General features: G+C 42.2%; 1 protein-coding gene across 1 annotated transcript in view; it reads right to left on the bottom strand.

Moving 5' to 3' along the window:
* Positions 1-9,323, bottom strand: part of LOC146347086 (uncharacterized) — a 29,911-nt gene extending 20,588 nt beyond the window's left edge. Inside the window, exons 1-3 of the mRNA XM_084851465.1 lie at positions 8,328-9,323; positions 3,897-4,033; positions 364-521 (exon numbers count right to left, since the gene is read on the bottom strand). Coding sequence (XP_084707591.1) covers positions 364-521; positions 3,897-4,033; positions 8,328-9,323 — 1,291 coding nt within the window. The remainder of the gene's footprint in view (positions 1-363; positions 522-3,896; positions 4,034-8,327) is intronic.
* Positions 9,324-24,035: the final 14,712 nt, after the last annotated feature.

Below are 24,035 nucleotides of genomic sequence, written 5' to 3'. Positions count from 1 at the left end.
TGTTTTAGACTGCTTCCTGTGCAGTCTCCAGCCCTGTTCCCACCCCGTCCCTGAAGCTGCGCTTAGACACCTGACACCTGGCATCTAAGGCAAACTTCAGGGCAGCCAGACCATCTATCTCAATAGGATTGCACCCTGGGATAAGGAGCAACAAGCAATAAGGGCTGGAGTCCTGGATGCCCAAGAAAGGCAGGATATAGATATTTCAATAATATGAATACATAGAAATGTAATTAAGCCGGAGAAATCTACTTTTAAACACAGATTAAAATAGAATGTGTAATTGTATGCAACAGTTAGGTACCATTTCAATGTTTACATCAACAGTGATCTGATGCAAATAGTAAATGTTTGAATACTAACCTGCAATTTTGCTTAGCACTTGCTGTTCATCCTCTGACATTTTAACATAGATCACTTGGTTGTTAAACTGGCCAATCCCACGAAATGTCATGCTAAAGAGTTTCCCCTGCAAGAAAGCTTGCACTTTGGCCTTGCTGTGCTCTAGAGCAGAAACAGCCCTTAAAATGAATAAAAGACACTTATAAAATAGGAAATCACTAGTCAAGCAGTTATACTGGGGTTGTGATGGATTTTTAAAACATCTACTTCAGAAGAAGAACGATACTTCTGGTTTAGTGCAGCAACATGAAGTGTGGAACTAAGCATGAAAGAACACACCTAGGAGTCTCATATACCTATTGCATTATCCTTGATAATCTTGCAGCCTTATCCTATGTTTACTTCAAAGTCAGTATCACCAAGTTTGGTTTTTGCTTTCTTTCAAATAGGTGTACTTGGAATTTCAGCCTCCAAATCATCAAAACCACCTAATATCACATCTAACGTTGCAAAGGTAATAAGATGTTCGCTATATCAAAACGTGTGCTTGTGTTGAGCTTCCAAGGTCCTTATAAATCCATAGAAAAATAAATTGGGCTTCTTCCAGTATAATATTAGATTGTAATTGTTCCACTACTTTGTCTTACATTGTTTTATTTACTATTACACTAGAACAAATCCATTACCCAATTAAGTTTCATTGATTGTTATCTGTTAAATTGCTAGCCCTACAATGGTGTTTTATTTTTAGCCATTAGATTTCTGTAAGGGGAAATAAACAAACAAACAAAGTAAATAAAATAAATTTCAGTACACTGATCATGCCAACAGTACAATCATATGCATGTCTACTCAGAGGTAAATGCCACTGAGTTCAATGGGGCTTACACCCAGTTAATATACTTAGCATTGCGCTCAAGTCCTATATATCCTTCACTTCCAAGTCAGACTGAAACTACACGTTACTTTGAAGATGTTGCTAGCCAGCTGCTTCCTTTTTTCTTACTCTAAAATGTGGGGGGTCTGATTGAGATTGGGACCCTAGTGTGAAGCCTAGGGGCTGTTTCCCCCCACCTTTCTCCTGGTGAGGTACCAACCTGCAGAATCCAATTTTACAGAGCCATCCACATGCACCTTGTTCCTCTGCAGAATCAGTGATTCTGTTGGGAAACAAGGCACGTGGGGAAAGCTCTTCCTGTCCCGTATCAAGATAACATGCACAAGAGCCCACTAAACAGCTGTATGGCAAGCTATTGGGAGCCTAATTCTGTTGGGAAACAAGATGCATGCTGCCCACATGCCTGGCTTCCCGGCAGCATCCCTAGGATTTTGATGGCGGTGCCAATAGTGGTGGGGAGATGGGCGGGGGCACAGAAATGGCTGCGGCAGGTCACATGTTCCCCACCCCTGCTGTAACCCTTCCAATGTGTCATGGTCTTTGGAGGGAGGGATCCTGGGCTGAGGAAATTCCAAAAGATACTCTGGTGAAGTGCCAGCAACCAGATGGCAAACTGGAAGTTGTCAAATTGCTGCTTTCCTCATCAAATTTCCTCTTGCCAGTAACCTGATTGTGTATCCAGTACACTAAAATATTTGGCTTTAGTCAACTTGTATGTTACAACCTCTAGTGTAGGCACTTCACAGTGTTCTCGCATGATTACCTGATTTAAGTCTCTTGGATTAAAAAAAATTGTAACTGTTCTGAATTTTTATTCTCTGTGGCTACTATAGAACTTACCCATTCCGTTGGTTTCTCTAATTTAACTAGCAGTCTCATGTCTTCCATGCAGTGCCAGCCCCAGGGTTTTGAGGGTCCATGGGCAAGACACCCTCAATGCCCCTCCCTTTAGTGAGCCTACCTTTTCATCACCATTGTCATGTTAATATTGCCCCTCATCCTCTCATCATTGCTGCCACCTGCTTGCTGTACAGACAGACAGACAGACAGACAGTGAGCAAGTAGGCAATGGCATCTACTGCTCCTCCTTCTCACAACCATTGTTGCTTGAAACAGAGGGAGAGGCAGGTCGCAGGTGGACAAGCAGATTGCAGTGGTGAAGAGGAGGAGCAACCCCAGGCGGCTGTTGTTAGTGGGCAGTAACCTAACCAAGCCTACCCTTGATGCTGACACTGGCCCTGGTTTTACACACTTGAGTTTTCTCTTCATTTTCTTCTTTAAGAGCAATAGGAACCTTTCTTGTTGCATGAACAACTGGTTTAGCATCTGATTTCAGCTTTATTTGACACACTGGCCAGGTACACAGCCAAACCTGTAAGCACATATAGAAAGCATTCTTTCACTTTTTCCTTTGTTAGTTTAGTATGTTCTGGGTTCACCACCCTCACAACTTTTATCACATTCAGTAGCTGACATGCACAGTATCCCAAAACTGCTCTTATGGGAGTTTCCAGTAGGCAAACTTCTAAAGAATGCACTATTTTATTGAACTTGTACCTCAACGTATATCTGCCCATCACATTTAATGAATATCTTCCATATCCTGTTGGTTTATCAAGCAGCTATTTCTTCTGCTAGCATTCTATGGTACACTTGTGCTGGTACGCAGTAGACATCAGCTCCTATGTCTAGTTTGAACTGAATATTTTTTTATCTCTGCTTTTATATTCACATTGGCTTCTTTTTGTTCCTTGTTTGTTCTTTTTACTGATGCTAGAAACAGTGAACTTGTGCTGCCTCTTGCTTCTGGATATTCCACTCTCTCCTGTATCTCATTCACTTGTCTTACACTTTTATTCTCTGCAGTGCATACTTGTGCAAATTGATTTTTCTTTTTGCACTTGTGGGAAATCCTTCCCTATGTTGGGCATTCCTCCAAATTGCTGTGTTTCTTTTCCACACTGTTTAGTTTTTTGTCCCTCTTTGCCAGTAGTAGTCTTCTGGTGACACATAGCAGTCTGCTTAGCTACATGTTTGTGACTTGCTTCTCTTCTATTGCTTCTCGGCATTTGCGCTGCAATATTTTCATTTGCGCTCAGGACATTTCATACGCTCTTGCTGTTTTAATGCCTTTTTTAGGGTCAGGTCTTCCTCCAAGTAATTTCTCTTGGATCTCTTTTGAGTTGGATCCCATTAATATTCTGGGAAATGTGATCTCTTTGATATCTAAAAAATGACTGTGATAGCACTACAACACAGAAATGTTTATTTGTATGGATCAGTTAAATCAAGGCAGCTCATTTACAGCCATTGTGCTTGAGGCAAAGTACAGGGGTCAGATGGACTATTTATAGCCAAGTTGCTCCCATTCCCAACCAGATGGCAGGCCATCTTTAAGTCAAAGCAAATTCCAAAGGTTTATTTTCCCCCCAGCCAGGATTCATATAAAAGTTGCTGCAAGCTGTTGTACAGTATTTGTTTGTTGTCGTGGCCAAGAGAGATACTCCCCCCCCCACACACACACACACACACACGTACACAAACAGAACATCTAAATACAAAAGGTGTTAAGGCCAAAAACAACGACAACTATTCATTGCTAACATTGTGAAATAAAGTAACATTACTCCTAGATCATTTCTTTAAGTTCTCTTACCTTTTCACATCATCTTCTGTTCTCAGATAAGCTACAGTAATGGTAATATGCATAGTCTGAACTGGAATTAGGGCTCTGAACAGATCAGGCTCTATGGTGAATATCAGCTCTTGGACATCTTCAATTTTATCCAAAATCTAAAATTAATGGGAGTTTTTCAAAGTTAACATTTGCACCCATTTGTGTTAAAGTATTAAGCCTAGACTCAGACTACTTATTTGGCTTCTTCACAGTACAATCCTATACATATTTACTCAGAAGCAAGTCCACCTGACTTTAGTGGGGCTTACTCCCAAGTAAATGTGCATAGGATTGCAGCCTAAGACTCTTCAAATGGTGCCCCAAATGTGTTCGGTCTATTCCACAGAGAGAGAGAGAGAATAACAATGACAATAATGTAAAGTTATCCGTCTTATGTTTCTAACACCAAATTGTATTAATTTGGAAACAGGCTAAACTGGGGAACTTATTTAAGTTTTCGGTATTGTAAAAAATTTCAGGGGAAAAGAAATTGATCATCCCCATCTAAGGAACACATTGGTAGATTTAGGGTGCAATCCTATGGATGTTTATACAGAAAAAAGTCCTACAACTCCCAAGCATCCCTTCAGCCAGCCATACTGGTTGGGGCATGCTGGGACTTGAAGTACTTCTTGCTGTCTAAACATGCATAGGATTCTGCCCTTAGAATGGAATTAAAAATCTTATGTGCAACTTCAGAATTTCCAGTTGAGTTTTATAAACTTCTCAGAACAGACAAAGCATCTCCAACTTTGCCTGAAGCCCATTTTTACAGTAAGTTGCTTCCTTAAATTTTAATATGTCATCTATATTCTGAAGAACTAGCAACTGATTGTGCTGGTTCGGAATCTCAATTTCACTGTGGGTATAAAACCAAGAGAAGTGAGAAAGTATTAATGCGATCTTTATGCAGTTGTCAATTGTTAATAGACTGTGAAAATGTAATAGTATTTCCATAATTAATCATGTGCTACTTTCTGATTACAAGAAGAAAGTGATGCCTTTTCCCAAGTGGGAAACTGTAATGGCAAATAAATCCATTCAGATGACTAAATTTGCCATTCTTAAAGACATTGTTTTTACTGAGCTGTATGGACCATTTTTAGCTTTTTGGAGTCTATTTCATCTGCATAAGCTGCATAGGAAAAAGTGCCTTTTGAAAGAATCTTCAGTAGTGCATTTAGGACTGAGGTGAATTAATTTAACCAGGAGAAAGTAAGCCCCAATAGACAGGGGTCTTAACACACAGTGGAGATAACTTATAATTCCAATTGGCGTAATTCAGTTTTATTCACTAACACAGCCAAGAACTATTATGTTTCTGGAAAATAAAAAATAGTCCTTACATTATTTTTCATACTTTAAAAAAAAAAATCTGCCATTCAAGGGTACTCAGCGTACCCTAGTATACCATTATGTACCTAAATGTATACATTTTAAATAAAGGCTGCAGGCTTCAATGGCTTTAAATAATGGATCAACCAAGTGCAGTTTTATTAGATTAATCAATGACGACAAATTTTAATTAATGAAGCAGCAAGTTAAGGGCAACCATCTTTATTTTTGAGCCAATTTTGTTTCTGGTGCATTTCTGTAATATGGAATGAAAAGGAAAATATTATAGTTGGCTTTTGCTTTGAAAAGCAAGTGGCAACTTTGTTGGTTAAATGGTAAGTTTTCTTATATTTGTCAAGTATCTCAAAAAGGCATCCATTTGGTAATATGTATAAGTATTAAATGTAATCAGTTAATTGATCAACTGGTTAAAGGCAGATTATTAGTTAACTAAAATTATGTAATAATAAGACCCTCAAATTATGTAATAATAAGACCCTCAATAAGTTCATAACATCTTATGTCAGTGAGGGTCTTAGGCATTTTTACAGCTGAGACAAATAGCAAAGTGATGCCCAACTTGGGGACGATCGATATTGCACCCGCCATCGCAATGAATTCGGTGTCCCGTTAGGTTAAACGCTCTCGCATTAAAATGTGATTATTCACACTCACCCATTTTCCCCATTGCAGTGCTTCATCGAATGCACAAGCTTGGTTCACACTCGAGCACTGTGCTGTTTTCCTGCGCGCGCTTATCTGATCTCGGAAGCTAAGCAGGGTCAGCTCCAGTCAGTGCTTGGAAGGGCGACCACCTGGGAATCAGGCTTCCTGCACATAGCAGGAGGTTGTTGTATCCCTTTAAATGAGACTAAGTTTTACCCCCTCCTATCCCCTGCTCTGGATGTTTTTTTAAAAAATTAAGGCGTTGTCCTCGCAGAATCAGGGCTTCTCTGCGATGTTTTTTTTGTAATTGAGGCATGATCTCCAAAGCTTCAAAGTTGTGAAGCTTCAGAACTTCGAAGATCATGCCTCAATTAGAAAAAAAAGCATCACAGAGAAGCCCCAATTCTGTGAGGATAACGCCTTAATTTAAAAAAAAAAACCATCCAGAGCTGGGCATAGGAGGGGGTAAAACTTAGTCCCATTTGAAGGGATACAACAACCCCCTGCTCAGTGCAGGAAGCCTGATTCCCAGGCGGTCGCCCATCCAAGCACTGACCGGGGCCGACCCCGCTTAGCTTCCGAGATCAGACAAGTGTGTGCACATCCAGCCCTTTGCTTGTTGCTGAGGAAATGGAGGCTGCTGAGGAAGCTATGTGATCGGTAGCCTGAAGAAGACATGGAGCCATCGAGAGCTGTGATTGGACAGGAGGGAAATACAAATACCACCGCATATGGACAGGCGGGGGAGGGGACTACAACTGGATATGGTAGCGAAGGCGGAAAATCAGAGCACATTAAGGGGAAATACTGGGATATTAGGGTATTGAAAGCAGGAGCACGGAAGTGAGAAATTCTGGTTCCAATTCGAGGCAGCTACTGCGTGGTGTGAAAGGCGGGTGGTGAAACCTCATTGGAAATGAAAAAAGGCGGTAAGTGTCGATCCAGCCTTGGTTAAAAACTAACTATTTTGTAAAATTACACAGGGATAAGTGGAAATGGATAGATTGTGGCTACAATGCATACAACTTTGGATGCATGTGAGAAAAGCATTGAAGTTACATGAAGAAATAGATAGTGCATAGAATCTCTCTTCCCCACCCCCATCCAATGGATGAAAGAGGTTGGGTTTTTAAAAAAGAAAATGGATGTAAAAGGCCCCCCAAATGAGGAAAGGCTGGACCATCTTCCACCCTGCTGGTGCAACTGAACAGGGCATAGGAAAAAAGCAGCTCTGCCACCTCAGTTTCTCCCCACAGGATTGTTCTGTTAAGGTCCACTTGGTCCCCTTATGCTGCAAGCTAATACCTATTGGGATCTATATGGCAACTAGGCCCCAATAGGAAAATGTCAATGGTCTGTGGCTCAGTGGGAAAGTACCTGCTTTGAATGCAGAAGGTCCCAGGTTCGATCCCCGGCATCTCTAGGAAGGGCTGGTAAAATTCCTGCCTGAAACCCTGGAGAGCCGCTGCCAGTTGGTGTCAACAATGCTAAGCTAGAAGGACCAATGATCTGATTCAGTATGAGGCAGCTTCTTATGTTCCTATAGAAATCGTTTATTGAGACATTTAAAATTAGGGCTGTGTACTGCTTTGGCCCAAACCCCCAAATCCCAAAACAGATCAGAGTGATTCAGGCTGAAGCGGTCTGGTTCAGGAGTGGGTTGGGAGTGACCCAAAGCAGCCTGAAGTGTGTTGGACTGCTCTCAAAGCACTTTGGGCCACTTTGGCCCTATCTCGGCAACTGCCCACCCAGCTGCACGAGCCCCCTGCTCTTTACCTAGACCCATGGGGAGCATCCGCAGCTGTCACCATCTTAGAGGGAGTCGCCCAACTTAGCCCTTAGTGAGAATGTCAACAGAAACCCATGCTCTCACACGGAATTCTAAAATGTTCCTGAAAAATTCACAAGATTCCTTTCCCACATCCCCCTAAAAACATTTCATTTGAAATAATCAATGTGGTATTGTGTATGGAGAGTCACACTTGGACTAGGGAGGGCTGGGCTTCACTCTCCCATGAACCTACAGGGGTGACCTTGGGCCAGTCGTCCTCCCAGTTGATTTGATAAGTTTGTGACAATAAAGCAAGATAATCTGCATGCACACCACCCTGGGCTCATTGGAAGAAAGGTGACATAAAAATGTGATAGACGAAAAAATACTCTAACTGCTTGTATATCACAGGGAAAGTGGGCAAAGTTACACATTTTTTTAAAACACAGGCTACACCTCAGCTTTCTTCCTGTGTTGTGGGCCATGTCACTTATGAGGGTTGGGGCTTCATGCACCATTGATTATAAATGACATTAACCTTCTTAGCTACAAACCAAGTATTCATCAGGAAGGGAGGCTCTCTTTTCCCTTTAAACTCCTATCACAGTCTTCCATTATTATACTGACTTTCCACCTACCTGGTCATTTGTTATCGGGATTGCAACAAAATAATTAGGCCTATCCCTTCTGTGTTTCTTTGATACTGTTTGTTCTTCATGTCCATCTTCCTTCTCTTGTGCTGTCACCTTTTGCACTCCTTCATCTGAACTAAGTTGCTGCTGATGAGAGGTGTTCCCATCTTCCTTTGCCTGCTGATGAGAGGTGTTCCCATCTTCCTTTGCCTGCTCTTGCTGCAGCTTGGTGGTTATTTCTTTGGTGCGTTCCTCACTTACACTCAGTGGATGAATATTTAATGTTTTTGTTGGTTCTGCGTCTTGGCAGTCATCATGATGTTTCTTCTCATTTACTACTTCATCTAATCTATTTTCACTTTGGTCTGTTTGTAGGAACTGCACCAGCTTCGGATGCTCTGTGCTTTGGGACCACCTATCCTGCTGCAGCAAACTGTTTTTCACCATTGAAACATTTACACGTTGCTGAAGATGTGCTGAATCTATCACATTTGTCTGTTCCTGATCTTGTTGCTCCATTTCAGCAGCTATTATCCCTTCCTTGCATCGGGCCTGCTGATGATCTTGCATTACATGAGGTGCATCCTCATACCTGTTGGTGGGATGCCAATGGACAGTCACATGTGCAATTTCTCCTCCTTGACTCTTTGGCTGCACCTGCAAAGCGACACATGAGCCTGGCATCTCCCTTCCAGTAGTCTCCTGTTGAACCTTTGCAGACACACACGACACCTGTCCAGGTTTGTTCCACTCCTGTTGCACTTCAACAGTTACAGATGGTATATTTTGTCCTTGCTGTTGTACCTGTACAGTCACTTCTGGATCCTCTCCTCTATCCCGCTGCTGCTGAATAGTCACGGTCACACACTGTGTCTTATTTCTTTTCCCCTGTTGTACATGAACTATCACACATGGCACCTTCCCTCTGGCCTGTTCCATCTGGGTTTGCACTGCCACATGAGAGGTAGGTCTTACTTTGGGCTGTTGTGTATTCCCCTCCATTGCTTCTTGACCTTCAGTTGGCTGCTTTGGCAGCTTCCCGTCATTTTTTTCACACAGGAGCACCTGCTGTTGATCCATCACCTTTGGCCTACAACACCAGCACTTCTTCTTCCAAAACTGGTTCCTCCTCCAAAACTCTCTTCTTTCTTTAACTGTTTTCTAAGGAACTGGAAGAGATTAAGAGGACAGTTACTAACACCAAAAGCAAAAAATGTAAGGAAGAGATAAATAATAGATCCATCTGATTAAGTATTTGTAGCACATACTGCAAAAGGGCTAAATTCAAGAAAATATAGCATTAGGTAGGCCAGTAGGATCATACTGGTCCAATATCCAAAGGTTGTCCAAACATCACAAGCATTTGGGGCATTGAGAATTGGGTGGAAAGAACAGGAAGGAGTTTCCAGAGTCAAGTAGGCAAGATAGCTGTTTAGATGCACGATCAATGTGTCATTATTATCACCACAAAGTATATTAGTCAGGCATGAATTCCTCTATCCTGCACCTGAAATGGTGACCAAGTGTAAGAAAAAGTTATCAATGATGCTAGAAAGCTCCTGTTGGAGAAAGGAAAACATGTAATTTAGCATGACACTTACTTTCAAATATCTTTCTGATGTCAGCTTCAAGAAAGGGAAGCTGTGCCAAGTCTGTGTTCTTTTCACTCTTCAGCCATAAACTGAAAGAGGTACACTATTTCAGGAAAACTAGCAAATCAAACAAATTAACAATTCCATTAAACTTGCTAAATATGTTGTTATGTATGTACACTGTATATACTGTATGTACACTGCACTGTATGTACACTTTTGAAACATACAATTTTAGAATAAGCTCTTTCAAGTGGACTCCATCCCAGAATCTCTGGCCTGAAGAAGTCACATGTCTTGACCTGATGAAGGGCCAAAGTCCTCCAAATAAACACTCTTAAGCTGGAGCAAGTCACTACAAGATTATTGTAGCTACTGCTGAAAACAGCAGCTCTGTGTTGTCATCATCTCCTCCTCCTCCCATCTTTCCTGGATAACTTATACTATGCATAATAACACTAAGATAACACCACACTGCAAGTTTTCCCATCCTACACTACTTCATGGGCTGCTATTCCCAGGGGCACAATAATTCACAAAGTTATTACATCACTGGGAGGGTGGCAACAAGGGAGAGCACCTTCTCGGTGGTGGCCCCCCATCTGTTGGCTCCAGGTTAAAACTGCTCTCCTCTCCCAGGCACTTGGCAGCATATAAGGAGTATCTTTGATTGTCTTTGGCTGATTGTTTTATATTGTTTTGGTCTATGTTATTATGTAAAAGGTTTTATACTTTATATAATGTATTTTAATTTTTTTAATTTTTGTGAATTGCCCAGAGAGCTTTGGCTATAGGGTGGTATAGGAATATAATAAATGAAATGAAATCACTTTACATGTCTTGTATTTTGCAATGTTACCAGTAGAGGAGGAGAAGGATACTATATAGAAGTACTTTTTTTCAGTGGCAGCCCTGCATCTCCCATAACATAGTGACTGGGTTTGCATGGCACACTGTGGCTCATCTTGGCTTATTTAACTGATGACAAGCTGTGGTGCCCACGGATGCCATCCTGAATATTCAGCCTCTGACTGTGCGTTGTCATGTCATGTGAACCCAGCCAGTGGGGGTTATGCGAGGGTTAAACAGCCCTCACATAACCCATGGCCTGTTAAACAACCATTGGATAACCCCAGCTGGCCAGGTTCGCATGACGCAACAACTCACAGTTGGGGCTGAATATTCAGGATGGTGCCCGCAGACACTGTGGCTCATGGTCATTTAATCATGTGAACAGCCCAGTGTTTCTCTGGACTGCAACTTTTCCCAACAAAAGTTGGGCATTTCCTCTAGACATCTATCAATAATAAGTGGATCTGACTGTGGCTGCTTCTGCACTAGTGTTTAGTGTGAAAACACCATTCTTCATTTACTCACATTTCGGGAGTGGGCACATGACATCATCATCCATATGTAATCTTCCTGTGTTTCCCAGTGATTTTTCTTTTTTAACCACAGGAAGTATGAGGTTTGGGGTGCGGAGGGTAGGATTATTCTTCTGTCCTTTTAAAGAGGCATGGTTTTGAATGGGCATTGACATATCAATGGGCTCACTATACGCTTTGTGGAGAGAAACATTTTATAGCATCATTGATTTTGTTAATTGGTATTTTAAGTACCACTAAAATGCTTTTCTGGTATATATAATTTAAATATTAGCAAAATATTGCTTACATGAAATAGTGTTACAATACCATACACTATAGTGTTACTTTAAAAAAGAGAGAGAGAGAAATGTTGAGGTCAACGCCATTTTAGCAATGTAATTTTTCCTAATTAGACACTTCTTAACTACACTTTAGATCCAAAACAAACATTAAAACACTTTGGATTTTGAGATTTAATGACTAGTCATGGGCAACCACACTTCAGTAAGTACTTAGTGCTAAATAAATAACTGATTTATATTTCTTTTAAGAATAATTCAGATTTTTCCCCCAAAATTGCTTTTGCCCCATTCACAGCAGCTATGTCATGCTCACTGGTGTGGCTAAAACATAGAGGGATGAGCATACAGGAGAAAGTGCCATATCCACAATAGTGTGGAACTTCAACTGCAATTCCGCTTGTCACTTATAAAGGAAGAACAGTGATTTATTAGTGCTGGGAGCCATCAGTCTGTACCTAGGAGTCCAAATGAATCTCCCAGAGGAATCTTTCCTAAAAACTCATAAGTGCCACATAGGTCCCTAGTATGCTAAATGACCATTTGGCACCCCTCCTCCTGTGCTTCCTCCCCTCTACATTCACAATCTAATTTTGTAATGAGACAAATAGCAGTTGAACTCCAGTCTACCAGAATCCTACAGTCACTGAAATAGCCTTGAAGTGGCCTACTACCATGGGTGAAACCAGCATCTCTCAAGGTATAGAGGAAGGTTTTTCAGACTATAAATACAAGATAAGAAACGTCTTTGTTCCAAATAACAAGGGAAGACATACAGATACATGGAATTTTTAGGGCAGGAAATATCTCCTGGCCTTTATCACCTGTTTAAACATCGGCTGCACATGTAACACTAAGCCATGGTTTATGTAAGCCATGGTTTGTTCCTTTGCCAGAATTATTTCACAGACACACAAACTGCAGCTTGTTTTCCTTCCCTATTTTTGGTTAGTTTCCCTCCCACTCCATTTTGCCAGCCTTTGAATTTTCATTTTCAGGCTGCTCTTGCTGGGTCCCTCTGTTTCAGACAGACAGCAGTGCAAACAAGCCAGGGATAAGTCACAGTTCTGGGTTCAGACATTACTGCAAGCCATGGTTTAAACAACCCAGGCTTTGTAAGCCAACAACAAACTATGGCTTCTATTTGTGGTTTGTAGCTGGTTAACAAACCATGGTTTGTTTACAGGAATGGGTTCAGAAACAACAACAAGCGAGATTTCAATAAACCATACCATGGCTTAGTGCAGGAGTAGGAAACATGGAACCCATGGCCACCAATGTACCCCCGAACACCTTCCTTAGTGTCCACCAAGGTCCCCTAAACCTTCCACATAAAACACACATTTTCTTACCAGCAGCTAGGCTCACTTCAAAGCAAAGAGAGGGCCTTCAGCCATTGCCATCTCCATTTCCCATGAATGCTTCTGGGATACATGGTGGGGTCCATGAGAATATGAATGGGAGCGTGTGTGTATGTGTGCGCACGCGTGTATGTGAGTCAGTGAGCGTGTGTGTGTGTGTGTGAGAGAGAGAGAGAATCTATGGGTGGTGATCTAGCGCGGGAGAGAAAAAGAGGGGAAATGGCAGAGGAGGGGGTAGAGAAAAAGAGCAGAACCCACAGGACCAAAAATGTTACCTACCTGTGGCTTAGTGTTGTGTGTTAACCTAACATGTAGACCGCAAAAATCCAAACAAATGAGAGCTTTGATACCTTACTATGCTTAGGGAAAGTTTGCATGTCATACCACAGAGATTTTGAATGTAACTTCTAAGAAGAGATTAATGTCTTTCCTACCACATGGGCGTCAACTTTGCCTAAATAATATTCCAAAATTACACTCCTAGAATGTGTCTTCCCTGCTTTACACAACTAAAGCTGTGAAGTCTCTTCTAGTGGATAAACCTGAAACTATTTGTGTGGAGGAAGGCTTCATTTCCCTCCCATCGCCCCAGGAAGAATGCTTAAGTGGTTTTGAATTTAATAGAAGTCTGGTGGGCACACAGAACGCATAACAGACTTGTCAGAATACCATCATTTTGAGAGCCGCTTTTTCCCTTGCCAAGAGAGTTGAAGGGGGTGGGGGTCAGAGAACCAGCTGTTAATGGTGTTTTAAATTGCATGTTTCCACTACTAAGTTGAATAGTCTTGTGTAAATCAGTGCCATAGGTCACAAAACATATTCCATTTTATTTCCAATTAAAACTAGATACTCGGGTATGTCAGCAGATCTGAAGACAGAATTTACAGGAGTAGAGCTTTTAATTTGAACTGGTTTATTAGCCCCTGAGAATGGCAAGGAGTCATCTGATTTAATAATGCAAGATGGTAGAGGAGAAATCTGTGATTCAAAATAAGCTACCCAGCTATACGCTAGACTACAGAAATGTACAATTAGCAAGGCTGATGGCAATCCTCTCTAGTCCTTTACCATTTTTTTTTTTACTGTATTGCCAGCATTTCAGTGGTCAAGGTGGGGTATAAAAGGAGGCATAGGAAAGCTGGTGAAGACAAACTGATAACTAACAAAGAAATCTAAAGCAAGAGCTTGATCTGGGACAAAATTAAGCCAAGTGTTTTTCCAGTGTTGTGGGCCAATGCTTTGCCCAACCGAATATTGTCTCATCTCTCTGGGGGTGGCCAGATTACTGGATATATAAAACTACAGCATACATAGATTCATCTATCTCCACCTTCTGTTCCAACTCTCCCCTGTTAATAACGGTCAACACATCTCCTATTAATTGCCATGCTTTAAAAAAATCTGTTCCACTGGCGCCTCTTGTCTTGTTCCATGTCTACCTTAGAAGAGGCATAAAGTTTAACTAATATTTAGCACTGCAGTTGTTAGGCTTAGTCATATTACAATGTTTCAGTGGGCTGGTTCACACGATCATCGTTGGCTAAACAAGCCACAGTGGCTAGTTTAAGCCACAGCATGTGCCAGGCACAATTTGCATAATCACCCGCTGTGTTTGTCATGTCGTCTGAACCCAGGCAGAATGGCTTGTTTGAGGGTGAAACAACCCTCAAATAAGCCAACAATGGGTTTGGATGACATGACAAGCTGCAGCCGGGCAGGAGATTATGCAAATCGTGCCTGGGTATGCCAATTATGCAAATTGTGCCCGGCATGCGCTCCAGCTTAAACAAGCCACCATGGCTTTTTTAGCCTACATTGATCATCTGAACCAGGTCAATATCTCAGATTCATGCTTTAAGCCATTCGTGTGTGTGTGTGTGTGTGTGTGTGTGTGTGTTTACAGTAGCTCTAATGTGGTCACAGCAAGAGCATGCAATATTTAGAATGTATTGATGGATAAAAACAGTTCTTTTCTTAAAGTAGGACTCTTAGGAATATCTGTTCAATAAAGCTAGAGTTACAGAAACTATATAATGTCTTAATTTAGGTTAGCCAGCATTTTAAGTGTATCACAAAACAAAATGATTACGCTGTTTCTGCCCATATTCTTAAAGAAATAAAATCAGCAGCTATAATAAGCCATCTCCACAGGAAACTACCAATGAGTGCCTTCACCACATATTCTGCAAAGATTACACACTTTGTCAGGGCCTACGTTGAAATAAACTATCTTAACACAAATTAGTTTAGCTGCAACTCAAGAAAGCACTCAGAAACACAAAGCAAACTGCTTGTTTCTCAGAGCCAGCTCGAGACATGTTGTTGTGTGAGGTGAAGAACAAGACAGTGCCAACCTCCCCCCCCCCACACACACACACAAACAGGGCGGGTTCGCACATCACGCTAAGCCACCTTGCGAATAAACCATGGAATGTTGGTTGTTTGCACACACGCAACATACAAAATCTGACCACGACTGGCAGTTGAATGTTACTTCAATAGGACAGTACCTTCCACCATACCAGAGGACAGCAGGCTAGCTTTGGGGGTGCAGGGGGATCAGCAAAAAGCTACTACCACTGTCCCACCCTCCACCGCCTGAGCAGTTTGCTTCACTCTGCATAATGGTAAGACCAGCCCTATTGTTTCTGCATGCAGGACCATAGTACCATCATTAGTAACTTTTACACCCAGGGTAGGCTCCCAATTTTTCCTCCTTTCCCAGATCCTAGCACTAAACATACTGTATTTAAAGGGTGCTGCTTTCTTTTAAGTGATGATTATATATAGTCCATAGCTAAAACTAAAAGTATATACAGGCCTTACCACCTCTGCACAGAGTACTTGGTAAAATCAGAGACAAATCAAGAACATTTGTGTATCTTTAAGCATACTGCTGCTGAAATGTTAAGCTCTTAAAGCACAGTTAGTCTGCTTCTGCTGTTTGCTAGAGTATGTCAGTTCAGAAGCTGTGGTGCAATTAAAAAAAAGACCCTGCTAACTCTTGCTGTCTATCAACTGTAGTTAGCTAGACTTGCATGTCTCCAGTTCTTTCCTCCCCCAGTTGCCACCACCATTCAGTGACTGACAGCACAAATCCTATACACGTTTAGCCAGAAGAAACTAAATTCTTCTGTTATTTACAGAATAACAGTAATTATTTGAACTGAGTGGGGCTAACTCCCTGGTAAGTGGGTATAGGATTACAGCCTGAAAGTACTTCATTGTATTAAGCTGCAGGCACAAAGCCAATGAAAAGGTGCATGGTTGCCCCACTCTTCCTGGCTTTCTGCCCTCATTAAGCCTCCTTGCAAGCTGATATCTAGTTGTTCCATCTTCCACTCTGAAAACATGCCTAATAATAATTCCCATTTGAAAATGTTATATAATTTTAAATAGCTTTAACTGCAGAAATATTACATGAGCCTTGGGTAACTTCTTTATCTCTGTCCTTATTAGTGTCAGGGGCATGCCTCAGTGGAGAGGGAAACAGGTGGAAAGCCCTGATCCCCAAGGGTGCCCATATAGCCTTAGGTGTTAGATACTTTGGGAATATAAACAGTGGTACTTTGAGTTTAATAAATTCTCAATTCTATCTGCATCAAGCAACTCTGTGGTTTTATTTTTCTTACTACTTTGAATGTTTTTAGAATCAATGATGTTGATTATAAATTAGGGTGAGGAATGTGTGGCCCTCCAGATGTCATTGGACTACAACTTCCATCAGCCCTAGCCAGCATAGCCAATGGTGATGGATGATGGGAGCTGCAGTTCAACAACATCTGGAGGACCACGCGTGACGTTCCCCATCCTTGTTATAAATAAGCAAACTGCATTTGATGGCAGAGATTTGTGGCAGCACAGATGTGACTGTAGTATCCCATAAGTCTTTAGACTGGGGGAGAAATGGAACATTCTCTGTGCCTCATCAATTTCTGAGATTTCCGGGAGTAATGTGCAAGTTTGCCACTTTGCCTGTGGCACAAGGTGTATCCACATACCTGCACACATCTGTCCAGCACTCACATACTTAACTTCTGGACAGAAGTGGAGCACCATCGTTCCTTAAGGACATTCTGCTGTGCACACACACATACACACAGCCCCCCCCCCCCCGCTATTATATTCCCTTTCTGCATATGATAGAAGGGGGTGCCAGGAAAAACAGAAATGGGGTAGTATCAGTCAAAAGAAAGCTCAAGCTCCATAGCCAGGCAAATGATTATTCACACTATTGAATTTTATTGATTACTACAGTTCTATTTCAACACTTTCCCCATTATTTTATAAAATTAATTTAGCAAGATGCTTAAGCTTCACTCCTAACCATATAATCTTTTAACATAAATCACATCAGTTAGAATTGCTATTATGGATTATATATGTCATTTACTGTGTAATAAAGAATACATTAAATATTCATGTTAGGAAGAAAGTACATAATCCCAAATAAAATGCAGCTTCCACTACCCTGCATTTGACAGGACCTACAGTACTACAGACAAGACATGAAGGAAAAAAGCGAAGCGAATTTTCAGTCCTGTCAGTGCCGCCTCCAGATTTTTGAGGGCCCTTGGGTAAGACATCTTCAGGTGGCCCCTCCCTTGGTGGGTCTACCTCACTACCACCATTGTCACAGCTGCGGTCGCTCCTCATCCTCTTTATCATTATTGCTACCCCTTGTTTGCTTGCTAGGCAGAGAGCCAGAGAGCAAGCAGGCAGTAGCATCTACTGCTTCTCCTTCTCACCATCACTGTTGTCTTGGCCAGAGTGAGAGGTAGGTGAACAAGCAGGTTGCAGGATGGTGAAGAGGAGGAATAACTTCAGGGATCTCTTGACAGTGGGCCCCAATGGGTGTGGGCCCTCAGCAGATGCCCAAACATGCCAACTGTTGTCGGTGGCCCTGGGTCCTATAGTCAAACACATTCCAGGGAATATCTAAAAGTAGCAAGGTTTAGCAATATAACTTCTAACTATCAATTGTTTTCCTATGAGTAAAGGATTAATAAGTAGTCTTGCCTAACTTCTGAAGAAGGGAAAGGAAGGGAGTTCAAGACCCTGGCACCACCCCCGAAAAACCTTTTTAAAAGTATTGTGAAGTCACAATATTATGGGGAAACGTGTGACAAAGTAACTCTGTACTTCTGATGGGTATATAAAGGACTCAGGATACTGGAAGGTCTGCCAGCTTCCACATGATCCAACTCAGCAGTTGGGAGCTGGTGGAAAGATCCTGCTTTTCATTCTACCTCTGACTCAAGTACAATTCCTTTCTCTTCTTCAGAAATTAGACAAAACTACTCTCTTCTGGCAGGCCTTCACTTTGGAAAAACTGATATCCTCCACCCCAACCAGGAGTGACTGCTGAGGAGATTGTGTCTAGGGGTGCTGCTTTGACTGTTTTTATTTTTATTTTGTATTTTAATTATTCTATTGTGCACCATTTAGAGGGCATTTGCTGAAAAGCGGACTATCATTTTTTATACAACAACACACACACACACACACACACACACATATATATATATATATATATATATATAAACAGTTAAATGAGAGGGGAATAAACAAGGTGGAGGTAGCTCCTGCAGAGTGTGCAAAGTGAAGGGTGCCAATTTCAAGGGGGAGCCCAGGGCTCCACCAAGTCCATGTACTGGGTGGGGAGGGGCCATGGCTCAGTGGTAGAGCAAATGCCTTCCAGGCAGAAGGTCATTCCCCAGCATCTCCAGGCAGGGGTGGGAAAATTCCTGCCTGAAACCCCGGAGAGCCACCGCCAGTCAGCGTCAACAATACTGGGCTTGATGGACCAAAGGTCTGACTCAGTGTTACGAAGTACCCCCAAATTCTGCTGATCTGGGAAAATGTAGCCTGTATCTGGATGAGGTTATTCGGTCTTGGAGAAGGGCAGAAAAACAGGTCCCATAGGATGTTAAGGCCTTGCACAACCCAAGAGGAGATGCAGACTTCTTGCATAAACTTTTTGGCCACCCACTGTGCTCTGATTGCCTTAATTCCTCAGTTAACAGTAACACTTGCAAATTTCAGATCATGCCTCAGGACAACAACTACAGAAGCCCCCACCATTAAAATATTTTATGCTGATTTCTAACCTTCCTGTTTAAGCCAAACAGAAACAAAAATAAAGAATTCAATGCCTTTTAAAGCTGTAAGAAACCTAATATTGTGTGAGCAAGCATGCCTACATGACTCTTTTGTCACCTTTGCTTAAGACCATCATCAAAATCTCCCTGGCTATCTTGCTCACTTGGACTGGACCTGTGAAAGCCAGAGATACACACCCATCAACTCCCATCCTTTCCTCACATCAGATCAAGCACTCCAATTCCCATCAGACCCAGACAACATGACCCTTGATCAGGGGTTATATTCCCCTTCCCTGCCCCAGCCTCTGTGATGACTTGGTATAAGCTTGCCTCTCCTGAAATATAAGGTCTACCTCCTAGAACGGGGCTGATATCTGTAATGTATGCCTATTATATTAAAGTTTGTGTTTATATTGTTAAATTTAGCCCAGGTAAGATAGAGTTAATAGTATGCCAGAGAGTGAGTGAAAGGTGGGAGGGGCCTATGAGTGTGTGTGAGGATTGTAAGGTTATATAAAGGATGAGCTGACAGTTAGGGCTGAGATACATTGTGCCTGCCATCTCAATGACTTCAGTGTCCTGTCGGGTTAAACGCTCTCACATTAAAACGTGATTATCCACACTCACCCATTTTCCCCATTGCAGTGCTTCACCAAATGCACGAGCTTGGTTCACACTCGAGCGCTGTGCTGTTTTCCTGCTCTTAAAGATGGAAGCTCTCATTGGAAGATCAGAAACTCTTCCTGTTTCTGCTGATTCCACGCCCACAGCTCTCGATGGCCCCATGTCATCTTCTGGCTACTGATCGCATAGCATCCTCAGCACACAATGTTTCCTCAGCAACAAGCAAAGGGCTGGATGTGCGTGCACTTGTCTGATCTCGGAAGCTAAGCAGGGTCGGCCCCAGTCAGTAGTTGGATGGATGACCGCCTGGCGGCCTGGGAATCAGGCTTCCTGCATTGAGCAGGGGGTTATTCTATCCCTTCAAATGAGACTACGTTTTACCCCCTCCTATCCCCCGCTTTGGATTTTTTTTTTTTTAATTAAGGCATTATCTTCGAAGAATCGTGGCTTCTCCAGGATTTTTTTTTTCTTATTCAGGCATGATCTTCGAAGATGCGAAGATTTGAAGCCTCAAATCTTTGAATTTTTGGATCTTCGAAGATTTGAAGCTTCAAATCTTTGAATCTTCTCTGAATTAGAAAAAAAAATGGCAGAGAAGCCATGATTCTTCAAAAATAACGCCTTAATTTTTTTAAAAAAATCCAAAGCGGGGGATAGGAGGTGGTAAGACGTAGTCTCATTTGAAGGAATAGAACCCCCCCCCCCCTGTTCAGTGCAGGAAGCCTGATTCCCAGGTGGTTGCCCATCCAACTACTGACCGGGGCCGACCCTGCTTAGCTTCCGAGATCAGACAAACATGCGCACATCCGGCCCTTTGCTTGTTGCTGAGGAAACATTGCATGCTGAGGAAGCTATGCGATCAGTAGCCGGAAGACAACATGGGGCCATTGAGAGCTGTGATTGGACAGGAGGGAAATACAAACATTGCCATATATGGACAGGCAGGGGAGAGGACTATGACCAGATATTGTAGCAAAGGTGGAAAATCAGAACACATTAAGGGGAAATACCGGGATATCAGGGTATTGAAAGTGGGAGCACGGAAGTGGGAAATTCTGGTTCCAATTCGATGCGGCTACTGCATAGTGTGAAAGACAGGCAGTGAAACCTCATTGGAAGCAAAAATCCCCGTAAGTGTAGATCGGCCCCATGTCAGATAGGGCCTTAGGGATCGTGGAAGCAACATCTTGTTTATGGCATTTGTGTATAGGATTTTAGAAGGGGTAGAGTAGGAAGGGAAGTTAGGACCAAGTATTAATGAATAATAATAACATATAGCTTTCCATGTTTAACAAATTGTTATCCTTTGTTTTTAAAAATCCCAATCCCCATGTGTTATTTGATTTCATGCTACCTTTATTATATATATTTCCTGGTTAATTCTCCTGTAGTGGGTTGAGAGAACCAATTAAGCATATTGAGTTTCTCTGGAACCCAGAGACAGTAAAAGGTCTGAAGCTTGTGGAACAGTGGGTACAGCTATCCCAAAGTGAAAGCAGGCATTCCTGAGGGATTTGGTTCTCAGTTTCAGAGGTGGAGGCTGGGGAAAAGGTGGAACCTCGGGCGGGAACGTCACAGTATCCTGGTTCCCCAATCAAAAGGGGAACTTTTATGATTAAACTGGATCATTCAGCTTGTGACTCTTGATGATGTGGACAAGCTGCTTTGTTTGGTCAAAAAGACAACTCACCCTCTCGATCCCTGCCCATCCTGGCTTCTAGTCCAGGGAGGGGAGATGGTAAAGCAACTTTTGCTGGATACTATTAATGCCTCCCTAAAGGAAGGTAATTTTCCATTATGTCTGAAAGAAGCAATTGTTAGACTGCTTCTGAAGAAGCCTTCCCTTGATCCCCTAGACTTCAATAATTATAGGCCAGTAAGTAATTTACCATTTGGGGGCAAGGTTATTGAGAAGGCAGTGTCCATTCAACTCCAAGCAGACTTGTATGAAACTGATTACCTGGACCCATTTCAAACCAGCTTCGAACGGGATACAGAGTTGAGACTGCCATGGTCTCCTTGGTGGATGATCTTCACCTGGGAATTGATAGGGCGAGTGCATCCCTGTTGATTCTTTTGGATCTCTCAGTGGTATTTGATACCATTGACTATGGTATCCTTATGGATCACCTGAGGGGGTTGGGGGCACTGCACTGGTTCTGCTCCTTTCTCTCTGGAAGGTTCCAGATGGTGTCGCTTGGGAATAGTTGTTCCTCAAAAAAGGAACTATTATGTGGAGAACCTCAGGGCTCCATTCTATCCCTGACGCTGTTCAATATCTACATGAAACCGCTGGGAGAGATCATCAGGAGGTTTGGGGCTGGGTGTTATCAGTATGCTGATGACACCCAAATCTATTTCTCTTTAACATCTTTATCCAAGGAAGGTATGACTCCTCTGAATGACTGCCTGAGTCAGTAATGGGCTGGATGAAGGAGAACAAGCTGACGTTGAATCCAGGCAAGACAGGGGTGCTCATTGTGAAGGGTCCTAATTCAGGTATTGAGGTATGTCAACCAGTTCTGGATGGGGTTGCACTCCCCCTGAAGGAGCAAATTTGTAGCTTGGGGGTGCTTCTTGACCCAGCCCTGCTCCTGGCACCCCAGGTGGAGGCAACAGTGAGAAGTTCCTGTTATCAACTTCGGCTGATTTGCCAGCTACAGCCATTCCTCAAACATGTGGACCTGGTAATGGTGGTGCCCACACTCATAACCTCTAGGCTTGATTTCTGGGATGTGCTGTACTTGGGGCTGCCTTTATATTTCGTTCAGAAACTCCAACTGGTACAAAATATGGCAGCCAGGTTGGCCTCTGGGACATCCCGGGGAGACCATATTACATCCGTTTTAAAATCTTTGCACTGGCTGCCAATTTGTTTCTGAGCAAAATATGAAGTGCTGGTTCTTACCTTTAAAGCCTTACATGGTCTAGGTCCAAGGTACCTCAGGGAGTGCCTTCTCTCCTACGTCCCAGTCTGCCACCTAAGGTCCTCTGAGGGCTACCTGCTGCAGCTACCTGACGTGAGACTATCAGCCACACACAAGAGGACTTTTTCCTTTGCCACCCCTCAGTTGTGGAATGACCTGCCAGTTGAAATGCGCCTGCTGACCTCGTTGAAGGTTTTTAGGCAGGCATTAAATACTCTATTATTCCGGCAGGCCTTCCCTTTTTAGAACTCTCGTTCCTTTGCTAACTTCTGTATGCCGTTGTTAAGCTGTGTTGTTTTAAGTTGTGTTTTATTGTTGGATTTTAAAAAAATGTTTTAGTTTAAAGTTTTTTTTAGTTATATGTTGTGTGTGTGTGTATTGTTCATATGCTTTTGTGTAAGTGGTTTTAAAACTTGGTATATTGTATTTTAATGTTTTAACTTTTGTAAACTGCCCAGAGAGCTTCGGCTATGGGGCTGTATAGAAATGTGGTAAATAAGAATATTCACAGCATAATCCAACAAATGCAGTACTTTTATCTCCCATTTACTTCAGTGAGAGAGTTCAGCATATGCTAAATCTCTCCCATTTCCATTAATACATTTTCCTTCACTATCCAATCAACCCAGCCACCCCTCTTTGCATCTGTCATTAGGAGGAACAGCTTTCAAGTCCTAGGAAACATTTGTGTTGAAGGAACACCAGACTCAATCTAAGACATTCCAATGCTTAAACAACAACTATTTATTTGCTACAAAACTGTCTAGAAGATCCAAGTAAGCAACATAAGACTGGAGCAATACAAAACAAGTCTTGGGCCTAGTGCACTCCTAAAAAAATCCTTGAGAGGATGATGTAGCAACCAACTGGTTACTGTCTGAAAACCGCATGTACGTGATTGAAATCGAAGTGCTGCAGAACTGCAGTAAAACAGCTGGAATACAGTAGTGCTTACATTTCTTAATGTCAGCACTACTGTATTCAAATTGTTTTACTGCACTTCTGCAGCACTTTGATTTCAGTCATATACACACTGCTTTCAGGCAGTAACTAGTTGGTTACTGCCATTTCCCTCAACTGTCACCATAAACAGCCATTCCAGAAGGCTGTACAGAGCTGATGAGAAGTGGAGCTATTCCACCAGCCCTGCTAAAAGACTGCTTAATTTTTCTTCTTCCCCCCCCTCAGCCCTTTTTCCTTGTGTGTCATACCATTTTAGATTGCGAGCCTGCAGGCAAGGTCTGTCTTATTTTACTGATTGTATGTAAGCTGCTCTGACATACTTTTTGGCTGAGGAGCAGGATAAAAATATTTTATAATATACTGTTGCTGAAAAATTAAGACAGACACAACAAGAAGTAGTTTCCAGACAAGCATGGGCAACAGCAGCTTCCATTCCAGAATTTAAATACCACCATTCCCCACTTTATGCATATCTGC

The sequence above is a fragment of the Heloderma suspectum genome, chromosome 4, assembly GCF_057233095.1.
Source record: "Heloderma suspectum isolate Gila_16-S chromosome 4, 16-S_ref, whole genome shotgun sequence".
NCBI classification, from domain to species: Eukaryota; Metazoa; Chordata; class Lepidosauria; order Squamata; family Helodermatidae; genus Heloderma; species Heloderma suspectum.
Note: the sequence above shows the minus strand (reverse complement) of the source record. Positions and strands in the feature narration are given on the sequence as shown.